Source organism: Protopterus annectens, chromosome 6.part1 (assembly GCF_019279795.1).
Source record: "Protopterus annectens isolate FY-2018-M chromosome 6.part1, PAN1.0, whole genome shotgun sequence".
Lineage (NCBI taxonomy): Eukaryota > Metazoa > Chordata > Ceratodontiformes > Protopteridae > Protopterus > Protopterus annectens.
In genome coordinates, this window is record NC_056738.1 from 528,158,531 (window position 1) to 528,175,690 (window position 17,160).

The 17,160-nt window shown below is 39.6% G+C and overlaps 1 protein-coding gene across 1 annotated transcript in view; it reads right to left on the reverse strand.

Annotated features, from left to right (window-relative positions):
* The window catches only part of CCS (copper chaperone for superoxide dismutase), a 593,635-nt gene that overhangs the window by 226 nt on the left and 576,249 nt on the right, over positions 1-17,160 (reverse strand). Inside the window, exon 8 of the mRNA XM_044075992.1 lies at positions 1-1,348. This exon is cut by the window's left edge and continues 226 nt beyond it. Coding sequence (XP_043931927.1) covers positions 1,195-1,348 — 154 coding nt within the window. The 3' untranslated portion in view covers positions 1-1,194. The remainder of the gene's footprint in view (positions 1,349-17,160) is intronic.

The window sequence follows — 17,160 nt, forward strand, 5'->3', positions numbered from 1 at the left end:
TGTAGCTTTAACTGTCAGTCAAGAATGTACTGCTTCATAGTGGTTTGCATAACTTAGGGTAATGTAGCATCAGTTAAGGTGCTATGTGCTTGACTGAATTAATATAGCCACCAGAAACTGTATTAATTGTACCATGGCAATAAAACACTATTCTGTAATACCAACAGTCAAATGTTATTTGTGCGAAGCAGAATTAATGCAAATTGGGACAGGAACCTGATTTTACCAAAGCATGATAAAATATGTTGTTTTGCAACTTATGACCAAGAGAAAACATTATCATTTCAAAGCTACATACAATGATACCGATGAACAGAATTCAGTATTTTGCATGTTTTGGACAACAGACTTAATATCGCAGGCATAACACTGAAAACTTAACTAACTGCAAACCTGAACCTAGTTGTTGTTGCTACTGGTTCAGAGTATAAGCGTACAGCTGCACAAAAAGCAACAGAAAACAAAAGCTCAGATCCAGTCCTAGGTAATATGTGTGTATATATATATATATATATATATATATATATATATATATATATATATATATATATTATATTATATTAAACTTTAATAAAAATAATGAGAACATAGCTGAAAAAATCTGACCTGTTTGGGAAGTCTAACCCAGTGGTTCTGTACTAGCTATTTTAACACACGTTTGACAAAATAAATTAATTGAATATCTGGAACTACCAGAACTGGTTGTGCCATTTCTTCAGCAATAACTATAAAGGTACATTGACTATTACCAGAATTTAAAATCCATTTTATATAACAAAAATATCATAAGCTTCAAACATGTGACATGATAAGCAATGAAGTAAAATGTCTATGTTTTAAAATAATCATACACATGATACATTTACAATTATCTAAAAGACAACAGTCCCACAGTTATTATATCTTTCAGTGTCATGGTAGTAATCTTAAAACAAGAAGATATCTCTCTGTTCTCCACACATCGTGTAACATATCTGTACAAAAGCATATGTTTACATTTCAAAGTAAATCTTATAACAGATTTGATGTTTGATCTAACATTTATTTCTATTTTGTCCATTTCATTTCACTACCTAGCAACAACTTCATTATGTCTTGTAACTCAAATTATCAAGCACCACATCAACTTCTTAAATCACTGTAATATCACATTTTCAGTAGTACAGGATCATCCCTTGAGTCTCCTTCTTCACTTTACAGATTAGCAGAAGGCTTGCTTGTGGATTTCCGACCTGGGCCTGCAATAGGCTTGTCTCTCTCCTCCCAGAGAGTTACACCATCACATGCACAGATTTGTTTGGGGTTCTGGAAAAGTCCTGCTGAACGAGCAATTATGCCACAGGCTAACCTAAACAATTAAAAAATGCAAGCATTAATTGAATAATAAATAACCACTGGAAATGTTTAAAAAAACACCTGAGGGAAAAATCATATTTGTTTATTAGGGGAGTGCATTGATTAACTGACTAATAGTAGGAACAATCCATGTAAAATAAAAAGACATTTCATAGTACATTAAAAAAGGAATACAAAAATAAGTAGTTAACACCATTACACACTGGCAGGAGAACAACAAGAAAAACATAATGGTAACAGAGTTACTCATACATAATACAATATTTGCAGATGCTTAACTATTACATAACAGTATGCACACTATTTACAACAAAGTCCACAAATAATCGACCTTCAGGTGTTACAAAAGTAGTACAGATTTATGTGTGGAGAAAGTAGGGGACAGGTGATTAGGTGACAAGTCCAGCATATAAAATGATGATGGGTAATTGGGGAAAAGTAGTGAGGCACACTGAGCCTGTTGGAGTGGGTATTATTTAGGTTGCAGTCTGAATTCTTGTTTAATCTTATTTCTAAGTGATACATACAGACACACTACAAACTTGCTAGAAACTTTCAATACAGCAGCAACATATATATATCAGACTTCACACAATGATAAGAAAACTAGAAAGAAACATCAATATAAAATAAGGATAAAACAAGTGACTATTCAGGCTGACCACCACTGGCTTAACTTCTGAAACACATTGCATATAGATGCATTATGCAATTCCATGCTAGAAAAATAGTTATTTTTAACTTGCTGCTGAAAGGTTTGAAGACACTGTGTAGTTCTCACTCTTCTTGGTCAATGGGTTTTAGGGGACCAACATCTTGCATTCTGTCTGGATATTTTATTTTCACAGCAGATTAAATTAAATGAAGTCTACTTCCTGATAAGGCATCTGCTTATTATTCTTCTGTCTGTATGTAAAGCACTACAAGTATGCAAGTTTAGCTTGTACATTCATGGCAGTCTGCATTTTCAGCTTTCTCTTCTCAACCTGCAACAGGCTGGAAAGTTGACTACCACAGAAACCTGGCGTGAATTTCTGTCTGCTGTAGTGCTTGATTTTTAGCTGTGAAAAGCCTTCAAACCAGGATCAGAACCAGCTGGTAATTCATCACGTAATGACAAAAAGCTGTTTTTCAGTCTGCTTAATGGACAGGTTTGCAAAGATCCCATTCAGTCCCTGGCAGGTACATCAGTAAAACACTAAGATGTATACAGTTAACATGTCAGTAAGCAAACAGCCTTGGTTGTTAAGAACATGTTCTCATTTCCTGCCTATCAGGATATAACTAAGTATCTCTTAAGTAGCCTTCTTCTTGCATTAACATACAAATGAATACAGTGAAAGCTACTGTAGGTATCTCTTACTATTTTTGGAATAAGCATAACTGCAGGGTGATGGCCTGTCTACCCTGGCCAGTAATCAAGGAGCCTCAATCCTCACCACTGACACAGGTGAAAGACGGTAACTAAGAACAGGAATGAATTTGCACAATATTTTCAGATGCAGCTCTCTGCATCAAGCACATTTTCCCACAATAGCACACAGGAAACAGACTCCAGACCTGGGACTGGACTCTCCATCTCTCCAGATCCTAAACAAGACTCGTTTTGGATTACTGTGTCCCAGTTCCAAGTAGCTAACACATCCACACCTGGGTATTTGATATTCAAACACACACACACATTCTCTCTCTCTCTCCTGGGAAAGTCTGGTACAGATTTACTAGCTGTACCACTTCTGCCCAGACTGTAAGGTAATCACACTGCCACCATGAGTGTATCCATTTATACTGAGTACAGTCAATGCTGATATAAATGGTAGAATGTAACTAAAGCAGCAAGGCTTTTCAGAGTGGCCAAGGCGTCACTATAATAACCACAAGTACTCTCAAGATGTTCAAAGTATTCTTTAAAAGACCAGCCACAATGATTGAAAGGTATAAAATATTTAATAATAATAAAATAGAAAACATGAGAATAATAAATATCTAAGTACAATAAACACCAGAGTTTCAATCACAGAAGAATAAAATAACACATCTGGACAAATTCAGACAGATGCAGAAAAACCCTACTTAACTAATCTCACTATATTTTTAGACTGTCCAAAGAATAACTGCTCCCTAGCTAACTTAATACAGCAAGGCAAGATTGGATGCTGAGATGATTACTTCCAGATGGCAAGGTGATAAGCTTTCAACTAAACTGAACTGACTGATTGTGATAACTGTCATAGATCTTTTATATCAGGTTCCAAAAGAGAACAAAACAAACTGCTGTGAGAGTTCCATCCTTTCAGTGCTGGTTACAGAATGACATCACATTTGATCACCTGACTTTGGTACAATACAAGCTCAGCTCTTTGCTAAGATCTGTTGCAGTACCTGAAAGCTACAGAACAATTTAAAAATGTCTACTCTTCCCTTTCAGAATTCTTTGTTTAAACATATACATTTAATCAGTTATAACACTGCTGATATATTTTTAACACAAGCCTCTGTACAAGTCAATGTGATAGTCAAATGACACAAAATTATTTACAAAACTCCAGCTAACTATGCTGGCTTATTTTGCACATGCAGTGCCCTTATATCCCTGGCACAAATGGTGATACCTCACATCGTCAGTCATAGTATTTTGCCATAGCATCTCATGGACCATTATCTCAGGTCGTGTGCGTATTGCTTAGTAATAGCACATCTTGTGTATGCATTGGTAAGAAATTAAAACTTAACATACAACAAGCTAAATTAAACATATTCTAGGCAGTATTATATAGTAACTGCAATTACATCTCACTTCAGTTGTTCAAACATTCCCCAATGCATCTTGACACTTAACTCTCTGTTGGAAATGGAGCATTACATTTTAAAATAAATGTAGCTTCCAATTTATGTAATTCTAACAGTTTATCCCTCCCCCAGTAGACAGAGTCTAGCAACAACTAAAAAGTTGAAGGCATTAATTTAAAACTACCTTGCTTTTCAGAGCATGTACTACTACTGTGCTTACTTTGTTTTTGTTTTTACACCATTATGTTCTCCACAAAGTTTTCTTCCTCTTTGTCTTTATTAGACATATAACATTAGAAATGTTTTAATACTGGAATAATGCAATGGATAAGGGAATGTTTCTTTAAATGGACTAGAAGGATATTAATTATCATTAATTACTGAAAAAAATTATACAAAACAGGATTTCGTCCAGTGCAGTCTGGGGCCTTTTGTCTCCACCATGCCAAAGTAGAAGCAAAGAAGATCAGGACAAATAAAACACCTACTGTGCTTGACAGGAAAGGGGATAGGGTTCTAAGTGGCTTGGGAAAGTTTATATGCTTAACGTTTTTAATGCCTGTGACATTAGTCCTGTTGTTACAGAGCATGGGCCTCCTCTTATTAGATCCAACATTATGTATACTCAGCTAACTACCATAAGTGTGTGTGTGTCTAGAAGAGTACATACAGGATTACATTTACAAGTCCCTGGCTGAAGATGTACAGTAGGAGGGAATTCCATTCAGAAATGTTTACAAACACAGTGGATATGATTCAGCAATGAATAGATTACAATCTTGGTTAAAGGACTACAGAAAACAGCTGAATAACAGAGGAGGTGAGCTGTCATTTTAGTCAGTGTCAGATATACAGGTATAATATGTGTTAAAGGAAAAGCTGAATAGAGTAGTTCATTTAAGTATGAGTCATGACTGTTGGAGAAGGAATGGTGTGAGGAAACATGAAGAGTCAGACTATTTTGACAGGGTATGTATATATACCTTTAAGAAGCTTTCCATGGGCTTGCACATGTGTATAAATACTGAGCATGTGTGAGGCAGACTGCCATTTTGTACAGAGCTGTTCAGATGTAAGCATGCATGTATGTAATGGTCTGTCAGTTAATCAGTTTGTTTATATTCTATGTTGCTGCTATCCATCCTGATGTGTTTCTATAAAATAAAGCATATAAATGAACTACCCCGCCTGTTCATCTTGAATCATAACATATGACAAGTGACATAGTGTCAGAATGGGATGCAGAATCAAGACTAGGAGGCATTCTGGTTTAAGGTTTCAGAGTTAATATAGAGGAATGGATCATCCCTACTGCACATACAACACGCAAAACAGGTCAGAAATGAATTCCAGGTACTAAAACTTACATAAATGATTTCTTACTCGAAGAATATAAAACGAAGCATTCAGAGCGCTCAAAACAAATATGTAGTTAAACGAAATGTCCGAAACTGTAATATATTGATAAAAATATTCAAAATAGTTACGAAAATGTCTGAAATAATGTCCAAATGTCATAAAATGTATAAAATTAGGAAAACAACCACATTTTTTTTGCTGTGTGCTACTTTTTTGCATTAATTAAAGCTATATGAGATATCTAGAGTGTTTGGATGTTTGTGCAGTGTCACAGTGCAGTTATTTCACAAAATTCAGCTATTTCAAATCACAGTTCGCAAACTACAGTATTTCAAAGAATTTATTGTGTATTTGAATGTTATTACAAGTACCTGGTGTGTGTGGATGTTCATACATAATTACAAGGGCCATTTTTGCAGTGTGTTTAAGCATACTTTGTTGGCATGGCTGAAGGATTTTGAAAACCAGCTCCACTTGTACTTCATAATAATAATTCGGAGAACTGGAGAGTGTTTGAGCAAGAGTATATTTTCATGCAAGCTGCATTTTCTGATAAAGATGCACGTACAAAGGCATTTATTCTGCTTAATGTGGCTGGTTCAGAAGCCACAGAAAGAGAGTGTTCATTTGGGTATGCACCTGCTGTGTTTGCAGGAAAGGGGGAAAACTGTCATACAGTGGTATCAGCTGAAACAAGGGAAGACCCCCAGTGCTTAAAATGTAAATTTAGAGAAATGTTTAACCCCAAAATTAATACCACAATGGAAAGGCACATATTTTACACAAGGGATCAAAAGCATGGGAAAACTTTTGCAGCATATATAACTGACTTGAGAAACAGAGCTAAAACGTGCCGATCTGGTGATTTAAGGGATGAGTGGATAAAAGACAGACTTGTGTGTGGTGTTAAAGATTATGCTGTGAGAAATATTTTGCTTCGTGACAGAGATTTAACTTTGAATAAGGCCATTGAGATGTGTCAGATACATCAGTTCACAGAAGAGCACACAAATATGCTTACAAATGAGAAATGCATGCTTTCAGTATCTTCTAGTGCTAATGTTGATAGTATGCAGCATGTGGTTAAAAGAAACCGGCAAAAGCACATGGCAGCAGCTGTGAACCCTGTATCAGTCCCTGGTAAACCCCATAGCTTTCTAGCAAATTCCAGTGCACGGACAGTCTCAATGAAGCACAAGGGAGAGTCAGCAAACTCAAAGCATGTTCCCTCACCTAGCCTCATAGTCAACTGTCATAACTGTGGTGGTAATCATGTGGCTAAAAGAGAAAAGTGCTTAGCTTTCGGTTAGCAGAGTCATTCTTATAAAAAGTGGAATCATTTCCAAAGATTTTGTAAATCAAATAAGGGACATTCTTTTATTAAAAGAGAACATTCAGAGACAAGTTGATCAATTAGAAAGCTGTGACCCTACTTTTTATGTTGATGGTGGGTCTGTGCTTAATGAAATAGTCAATACAGTAGATTTATGGACAAAGAATGAAATAACTGTTTGGATAAATGGGAGACCCATGGAGCTCAAAGCTGACAGAGGTTCAAAGTGCAATGTTATGTCAGCAGAAACATTTGCTAGAGTATGTGCCAGTGAGAAGCTTGATTTGGTAAAGTGTGCGAAGCTTGTTGCTTATAGTGGTGAAGAGTTTCAGACCGAAGGTTCAGTAGTGCTTTCATGTTACTCTGCTGGGAACAGCTATGACTTGCAATTTTACGTAGTCAAAAGGCAAGTACAGTCATTATTAGCCCTCAGAGACAATTTGAAAATAGGACTACTTTCATTTAATAAGGAAGTGCACCATGTAAGCTTGAAAGACCACTGTTCTAATTTTGCCCAGTCTGTTTTTTCTACCTATGCTGATCTTTTCAAATTCAAACTAGGCAAACTCCCAGTTGTGTACTCAATGAAGTTAGACCCTGAAGCCAACCCAGTTGCCAGACCAACCCGGAAAGTTCCAGTAGCCATGCAGAACAAAGCTGAAGTAGATAAAATAGTGCAGCAAGGTGTTATTTGTCCATTTGGTTCGTCTACCCAAATGAATCGGTATCTTCCATGGTAGTAGCTCATAAGAAAAGCTCAGATGCTGCCAGAATAAGTACTGATCCAAGAGATTTGAACAATGCTCTGAAAAGACCTCATCATCCAATGTGTACAGTCAAAGAAGTTGCTGCCTTTATGCCAAATGCCACTGTTTTTTCTGTTTTGGATGCAGAGTTCATTTTGGCAAATTTTGCTTGACCGAAAATCTTCACTGCTATCCACTTTCAGTACTCCTTTTAGCAGGTACAGATTTTTGAGAATGCCATTCGGGATAAATTCTGCCAGTGAAGTCTTCCAGTGTGCCATGGAACAATTTTTTTTCTGGATATCCGTGGCTATTATAGTAGATGATATTCTAGTAGGAGGTAATGGTGAACCTGCATGACAGAAACCTGAAGAAAGTTCTGGAAAGAGCAGATGAAGTGAATCTTAAGCTGAATCTTCAGAAGTGCAAATTCAGGCTATGAGAAGTTACTTATGTTGGTCATCTGTTTACCACTTCAGGTTTACGACCAGATCCTTCCAAGAAATTAGCAATTCTTGAGATGCCAACTCCAGACAATGTTCAAGCCCTACAATGTTTCTTGGCATGGTTAACTACCTAGGCAAGTTTATTCCAGACCTGAGCCAACTTTCAGCATGGCTCAAAGAGTTGACACTCAAAGATGTATCTTGGTCCTGGTTAGAACAACACCAAAGAGCATTTGAGGTCCTGAAACTGCGAACTGCCAGTCCGCCATCTTTCAGATACTATGATGTCCACAAACCAGTAACTCTTTCTTGTGATACTATGAAATTTGGTCTTGGTGCAGTCATTCTTCAAGAGGGTAGACCAGTAGCCTATGCATCCAGAACTCTAACCCAAACTGAGATGAAGTATGCCCAGATAGAGAAAGAACCCTTGGCAATTGTATCTGAACATTCAAAGTTCCATGATTATAGTTATGGTTGGACTACTATACAAGTCAAAACAGATCACCGACCTCAAGTCACTATTTTGAGAAAGCCTATGCATACACCAGTCAGATTGCACCGCATGATGTTGAAAAGTACAGTTGTGTACACATACCATAAATGTAGATGTTCGAGTGTATTCACTGTTGCAGTCATTACATTTGGGTAATCTGCTTGCAGTAGCCCTCAGTCAGCCTGATTAACAAAGTCTTGGGTCCTGCATCAGTTGTTGTCCCTTTTTCCATGATGTCAGGTCATCAGGGGTATAAAACATGCAGCCGACGCCATTACATCAGTTTTTCTTGCCCTAGATGTCAGGTGCCCCCCTAATGGGAAGCAATTAAATCTATAATACAAAGATATACCTCCAACAAAAAAGCAAATACACCAAAAAGCTTTTTGAGCATAGTAAGTGAGAGTAGAGGTATAGCCAAAAGAAGAAAGGGGGCTGGAGGGAGGGTAACCATGATTGCAACAGTGAATACACTCAAACATCTACATTTATGGTAAGTGTACACAACTGTACTATGTTCTTCGTGTTTCACTGTTGCAGTCATTACATTTGGGTAGGTGCCGAAAGCTAAGGTTGGGAGGAGGAATTTAAATAGAATTAGGACCAGCTATAAGGCCCTGCAAGACTGCGGAGGCAAAACCAGCTCTGGATTTACAGAAAATTGGCAAATGATAATGCTTGGTGAAAGTATGTACAGAACTCCAGGTAGCAGCTTCTAGGATGTCCCTTGTAGGGACGCCCCTGAGAAAGGCTGTAGAGGTAGATGTAGCCCTGGTTGAATGGGGTCTGATGCCCTGTGGGATAGGTTTTCCATGGTGCTTACAGCAGAAATGAATGCAGTGGCCTATCCATTTTGAAATGGTTTGCTTTGAAATAGCTTTCCCCCTGTCCCTGCAGCAAATGCTACCAGCAGTTGTTCAGATTTCCTTTGAGGTTTAGTCCTGTCCAAGTAGAATCTAAGTTGTCTGTGCACATCTAAGTAGTGCAGTATCCATTCCCCTTTGTTCTGTGGGTTAGGAAAGAACGTAGGCAAATGAATGGACTGATTAAGAACCACAATGGATACTACCTTGGACATGAAGGAGGGACTGGTTCTGAGGGACACCCTGTCCGCATGAAAGATAATGAAAGGCTCCACTGCCATAAGGGCCTGTAACTCAGATACCTTTCTTGCAGAAGTGATTGCTAAAAGGAAAGCTGTTTTCTAGGAAAGGAATTTTAAATCTGCAGTAGCAGCTGGCTCAAAAGGAGGAAGAGTGAGTTTCTCCAAGACAAAGTTAAGGTCCCAGGATGGAGTTGGAGCTCTCCTCGGTGGCCTTAAATTTTTGGCCCCTCTGAGGAACTGCAAGAGCAGTGGGTGAGAGAAGAGGGGAGGCTCTGTGCTGTAATGAGCTGAAATGGCTGAGGCATGAATTTTGATGGAGGAAAAGGACAAGACCTTATGAAGCATCTCAGTCAAATATTGTAGAATCTGAGGTAAATTGGGCACTGCTGCACTCATCCCTTGAGAGTGGTTCCAGGTACAAAATCTTTTCCATTTTGCAGCATAAGACTTTCTAGTACTAGGCCCCCTAGCCTCTAAAATGATATCCATTACTGATTTACTGAGGGGTGGTAATGGAGAGATACGGTAATTAGCCAGGCTGCTAGGTTCAGGGTTTGTAGCTGAGGGTGCAGAATCTGGTTCTCCTGCTGAGACAACAGGGAAGGAGTCTGAGGCAGGTGCCATGGGGCCAAGCGTGACACACTGCGCAGGAGGGGGTACCAGTGTTGGCGTGGCCAGTCGGATGCAATTAAAATCATCCTTGGCTTGTCCTGTTTGATCTTTAGTAGTACCTTGGAGAGCAGAGGCAGAGGAGGAAAGTCATAAATTGATAGGTTTTTCCAGCTGAAGGATAGAGCATCCACTTTCCAAGCAGTTTCCACTCGTATGGGTCCATGAGGTTTCTGCTTAGTCCATCTGCCAGTGTATTTAGTTTTCCTGGCAGGAATTGAGCTTGTACATTCAAGTGGTAGCTCAAGGCTGTGTTCCACAATGCCATGGCTAGTCTGCAGAGGGAGTAAGTGTGTGTACCCCCCTGCTTGTTTATGTACCACATGACCGTGGTGTTGTCCTTCTTTTTCATTAGTTGTCCTGGAAGAATGTGGTCCTTGAAGGCTGTCAGAGCATTCTGTACAGCTAACATTTCCTTTTGATTTATGTGTAGGTGCATTTGACTTGGGTTCCATTTGCCCTGAATGCACTTCCCTGCCAGGTGAGCTCCCCATGCATAGTCTGATGCGCCTGTTGTTAAGGTTTGGGTGGCAGGGGGTAGTGTGAATGGTAGTCCCTTGTTTTGGTGGCAGGCCTCTGTCCACCAAAGGAACTCTGGGCATAGATCCTGTGAATGTTGACATCATAGGCTTTTGAGACACCATTGCAGTTTCCTCATATGCAGCCTTGCGTATGGAATTAGAAGAATGCAGGAGGCCATGAACCCCAAGGCTTGCAGTATTTGCCTTGCAGATAACTGTTTTTTTGTGGCCACTTGTTTGAAGTAGGTTGTCAAATCAGTCTGTTTCTCTGGCGTGAGGAAAGCCATATGGGAAGTTGTATTCAAGCTTGCTCCCAGGAATATAATTTGTTGACAGGGTACCAGGTGTGATTTCATTTCTTTTCATTTATGGTGTACCCCAGACAAGTCAGTACCCTTCAAACAAAGGCCAGATGATTCAAAAGTATGTCCTGGCTTTCTGCCTGAATTAGACAATCGTCCAGGTATGGATATATTTGAATATTTCTTTGCCTGCAGAATGCAATTACTGGAGATAGGCACTTTGTGAATACCCTGGGTGCAGTAGATAAGGCAAAGGGCAGTGCAGAGAACTGAAAGTGCATGTAGCCTGCTTTGAAGCGTAGGTATCTTCTGTAAGACTCCCTAATAGGGATGCGCAGGTATGCTTCTTTTAAGTCTAGTGTTGCCAACCATGCATCTTTGCCTAGCATAGGAAGCAGCTGGTGAGGAGTCAACATCTTGAATTTTGGAATCACCAGAAAGGTATTTAGAGTAGAAAGGTCTAGGATAGGACACCATGTACTGCCTTTTCTGGGTACCAGAAAAAGTCTTGAATAGAAACCTTGTCCCTTTTCCTCTTCTGGTACCAGCTGAATAGCCCCCATGTTTAAGAGAGAGAGTACTTAATTTTGGGCCTCTGCTCACTGATTTGGGGGTAGATCTGGCCACCCTCTTGGTGTTGCTAAGATGTGGAAGTGAAATCTGTATCCTTGGGACACTATCTTTAATACCCATTTGTCCTGGGTAATGAGTTCCCAGTTTTTGGCCTGAAGACAAATCTTTCCACCTAAAGGAGCATTCAGTTGGGAAGTGCTTGGAAGTTTTAAAAGCAAGTTATTGAGACAGTTTTCCATAGGGGGGAGTCTTACTACTCCCTGATTTGGGTGCAGAAACCCCCCACTGCTTAGTCTTGTGTGTCCCCTGGGACTAAAACCTGGGGTTTCTGGTGTGTCTGGGTTTGGCTTGAGGAGACCTGGAAGGGGCTGGAAAGGACCAATTCTTAGAGGGCCATTGCCTACTAAATCTAGGAGGCTGAACTTGTAAAAAAAATATTTAACAGTTTGCATAGATTTAGCTTCATCTTCCATCTTTTTTAAGAGCTTCCTCAGCCTTGTTGCCAAACAGGCGGTCCTGATTTAAGGGAACATTCAACAATTTAGCTTTAACATGATCAGGCAAAGATTGCTCCTTAAGTCAAGCATGCCTTCTGAGCACAGGCCCAGTAACAGCAGCCCTGCAAGAGGCCTCTAATAAATCAAATCCACATTGCAAAGTATGCTTTCCAACCTGTTCAGCAGAATGCATTAAATCCTGTAATTCTTTATTTTCCGCACAGTCAGGAATCAACATCATTTTCTGTTTAAGCAATCCAATAACATGTTGCTGATACTTTAACATATGAAACTGGCAGTTTAAAGCCCTAATGGCCAAGGTTGCAGACATGTAAACCTTCTTACCCCATCTATCCAGAGCCCTGGAGTCTCTATCAGAAGGGGTAGGATTTTTAGCTGTAGAAGCCTTAATGCCCTTGGGTCTCTGTGAAATAGTCTCTGGATCTGCAATAGGATTTTTAAAAAGGAACTTGTGTGAATCAGGAACCCTGTAATATCTGTCAGGTTTTCTGGGAGCAGGAGGCAAAGAATTAGGGGCCAAACTAGATTCCGAAAAAGCATCATCAACAATGTCTAGTACAGGAAGAATAGCTAAAGGCCTATGCTGAGGCAGGTGTAAGAAATCCCTAAGCCTCTTTTTGAATCAGAAAAATCCTGACTTTCCCAGTGGAAATGCTCCTTTAGAGTATGTAAGGTTTCACCAAAAGAAAAATCCTCTGGAGGGGAAGCAGAGAGAATAGAGTCCTCTACATCAGAATCCTCATAAGCAGATAAGGGCTAATCCAGATCATAAGAAGAATCAGAAGAATCAGAATCCTGGTCAGAAGATTCATAAACAACTTCAGTCCTAGGTCTCTTAGAAGGGGGACGTTGGCTTCCCCTGATTAGAGTTATAAGATCTTCAGCCATTCTTATCATTTGTTTTTTAGGCATACAGGCCTGAGCATGTGGCCTGGGCGTCGTTTTTTAGGCATGGTTCGAGATTTAGGCCTAAATGAAGAAGGAGGCGTCTGTTTAATATGCAAGTCCATAGGCCTGAATACACCCTCAGAAGCCGGTGCCTGAACAGCGGCTCCGGACCCATCCAAGGTAGAGACATCCACAGGTTCCATAGTTGAAGCATCTCATGGCATACCAGACTCCAAATGGGTCTCAGTAGAGGCCTGCGAATCAGAAATAGCGGGTATCAGGGGCTGCAAAAGCACCTCACTGAGTACTGGCGACTGGCTTAGAAAAAGCATCGTTGGCAGTTTTGGACCTCGGCGGCCTGTCTTTATCTTTGCGTTTTTTTGGAATCCCGATAGTTGGATGGCTAACCAGCGACATTTCTGGATAATTAAATTGAGAACCGAAATATTTAGAGGCAAAAATATACAGACGGCGGAGAGTGCACTGATTAACTAAAGCACAAAACCGACAGCAAGGTATGTCGTGGTCAGGGCCTAGGCAAGGAATACAGTACAAATGAAAATCTTTATGAGGTATTTGCTTTCCACAAGTAATGCAATTATTAACTTACTGACATCGAGAAGGAGCAAGAAAAAGTTTCTTCAATGGGGTACTTAGCAAGACTTCAGTTCTGAAACTCGAAAACGAAAATTTCAGGAGTTGGCCGGCCAGCACTTGCGAACTGCTTCTGCTTTGGGCACCGCACGGCAAGAAAAACTGATGTAATGGCGTCAGCTGCATGTTTTATATCCCTGACGACCTGACGTCATGGAAGAAGGGATAGCAACTGACGCAGGACCCAAGACTTTGTTAATCAGACCGACTTGAGGGCTACTGCAAGCAGATAACCCAAATGTAATGACTGCAATAGTGAAACACAAAGAACATCTGCAAAAGTATAATTTTAATCTTGTCTACACAAAAGGCAAACTTCTTTATCTTGCTGATCACCCAGAAATACCACTGAACAGCATGAAAATGATGAACTTGATTTTGAAGTCAAGGAAGTGAGAAATTTTTCTTCCACATATCTTGATGAGCTTAGAAGTCACACAGCCTCAGATTCAATACTTCAGAAGCTGATCCACTTTATTAGTCGAGGATAGCCATCAAAGCAATCTTATTTACCTCATGACCTTCAACCTTATTTTCCTTACAAAGATGAGATTTTGTTCAACAATGGTATCATCATGGAAGTTCCAAAAGTCATTGTTTCAAAATGCTTACAACAAGAGTATATTACTATCTTGCATCATGGCCACCCATGAACTGATTCTACCAAAAGAAGGGCAAGAGGACTAGTATTTTGGCCTTCTATGCCAAAGGATATTGACAGTCTACTTTTATCCTGTTCTGTATGGAATAGTGCTAAGCCATATCAACAGAAAGAACCACTTCAGCTAAACCAGATTCCTGAACTACCTTGGTCAACAGTAGCTGCAGACATTTTCGAATGGAATGGTCAACATTACTTGGTGTAAGTAGACTCTTATTCAAACTGGTTCGAGATTGACCTACTTCCTAATCTAGTATCCAGTACTGTCATTACTAAGTTGAAGCATCATTCTGTGGTCCATGGTAGTCCACACAAAGTTATTTCTGACAATGGTACACAGTTTACGAACCAGCAGTTCAAGAGATTTGCTGAAGAGTGGGACTTTATTCATGTTACGAGCAGTTCTGAGTACCGACAGTCAAATGGTTTGGCAGAATGTGTAGTTCAAAGTGCGAAACAGTTATTAGAGAAGTGGAAATGAGACAATAGCGACATTTTTCTGAATCTCCTGAATCTCAGAAATATTCCTTGTGATAAACATCTTGGTTCACCTGCACAAAGAGTTTTGTCGAGAAAACACAGAAACACGCTACCAATCAGTAGCAATCTGTTGGTTCCCTGTGTTAAAAACAACAAAGCAGTGAGAGCTCAACTCATGAAAAGGCATCTGTCCCAGAAATCCTATTATAAGTCCAGCAAACCGCTCAATCCATTAAGAGAAGGGGAGATAGTGAGGATGCAGATGTTCAAAGGTTTTGATCGGATTGGAGTCGTGAAAACTGTATGTCCACAGCTGGGATCGTACACTGTGGAATCACAAGGAGTTGAATTTAGGTGGAATCAGAAACATTTGGGAACGGTGTCTGAGCCTATATTGCAGCATCTTCTCTGTGAAAAGACTCTAAATCTCAGCGTGAGTTATCCCGTGTTCCAGTTCCAGAGGACATTCTAGAAAATATCCCTGTTCCTGAGCAGATTCCTGAAACTCCTGAAATAGACTGTTCACCAGTGACTGTCCCTGTTGCTAAATCCAGTCCAAATTGCTATACCACTAGATCAAGTCGCATTTCCAGACCATGTTCCAGATATGTGGTAACTTAGACATGAGAGATGCATTTACTTCTCAGTGTCTGTATAACTGCATGTCTATTTTCAGATGTCATTTTATTGTGGGCAATTCACTAATGATGTAGATCACTATTTATGTATAGCTTTAAGAAGCTTTCCATGGGCTTGCACATGTGTATAAATATTGAGCACGTGCGAACCAGACTGCCATTCTGTAGATAGCTGTTGAGATGTAAGCATGCATGTATGTAATGGTCTGTCATTTAATCAGTTTGTTTATATTTTATGTTGCTGCTATCCATCCTGATGTATTTCTATATAATAAAGCATATAAATTAACTGCATGTTTGCCTTGAATCATAACATAGAATGAGTGACAAGGTAGTTCTTTTGTAGGACAAAGCAGATGATTTTTGGATTGTTCCCCTCCTCTTTATGTAACAAATTGTCTTGGCCAACTTACATTTATGTAAAGCCTTTACCTTTCTGCTCTGGTACTCTGCTGCAGTATTTTGCTGGCTGGGTATACAGACTACCTGCAACTACAGGTTGATACTGATTTGTAAATACCAAATACCATACTATCACTGACAGTATGCTGAAGACAAGTGTGCTCCTCGTCAGCTGATGTACCACATTATTTGTGTGCAATCTGTAATGCCCTTGGAGTCAAGAGAAGGATGACTAGAAGTCCAAGATATCTATCATTTCCTTAATTTATCTCTTGGAACACCGGTTCTACAGCATGAAATGTAACAAGTCGCTCCTCATGCATATTATGAAGCATCTTTAGTTTCTGCTCAGTATTTAGTGGGGGTTGCTTGGATTGGGACCAGTGAAGGGAAGCCTTTGGTTATTATCCACTTGATGTCCCCACCAATCAAACTCACTGGTAAATTTTGAGATCAGAGGGAGGACCTGTTCTGGTGGTTATAGGTTTTGATCCCACAGGCTTTATTAGGTACCTGTGGAGATTCCAAATGACCAGTCTTACATACAGATCATTTATTTATTTCCAGTTTGATTACCATGGAAGTCCACTGGGCCCAGAGAGCCTGTTTTCAGTGCAGGCCCGGGGAGAAAAGCTCCATGAAACAGATTACAGTAAAGATAGCAGTCCACTAAAAATAAAAGCACAAGTACAAATACATATAAAATAATACAAAGCGTGAGCAATATTGCCCATAGTGGGAAAATATCCTGCAGATACATTTTAACAGATCATATTTTGATTTCAGGCACTCCTACTGTGTACAAAGAGAAAAAAAAAAGAAGAAAAGAAAATATACATATATATATATATATACTGCTTGTTAGTAGCCTTCTAATTTAATGTCTTCTGCACTTGTTTTTTAGTCATTTGTTAATTTAAACTGCATTTAATTAAACTGTATTTGCCGTAATATTGATATACATATGCTAGCCTGCATTGCATTTACTGCTGTTTTAGCTGCTTGTCTGTTAAAAAAACTCCTAGCTTGTTTCCTGCAACGTATCTAGTCCAGATACAGACTTGCTGTATCCAGGACTGTTTGTAAGCTCCTGAACCCACCCAAGCCTTTCTGTGTTGGAGGGAAGCCATCTAGCTTATCAGTGGGAGGGGTAAGCACTAGGTAGCCTATCTACCACAGGAGAAGAGGTTTCTGGCCCAGAAAGTATAGTTTATTAGCCGTTT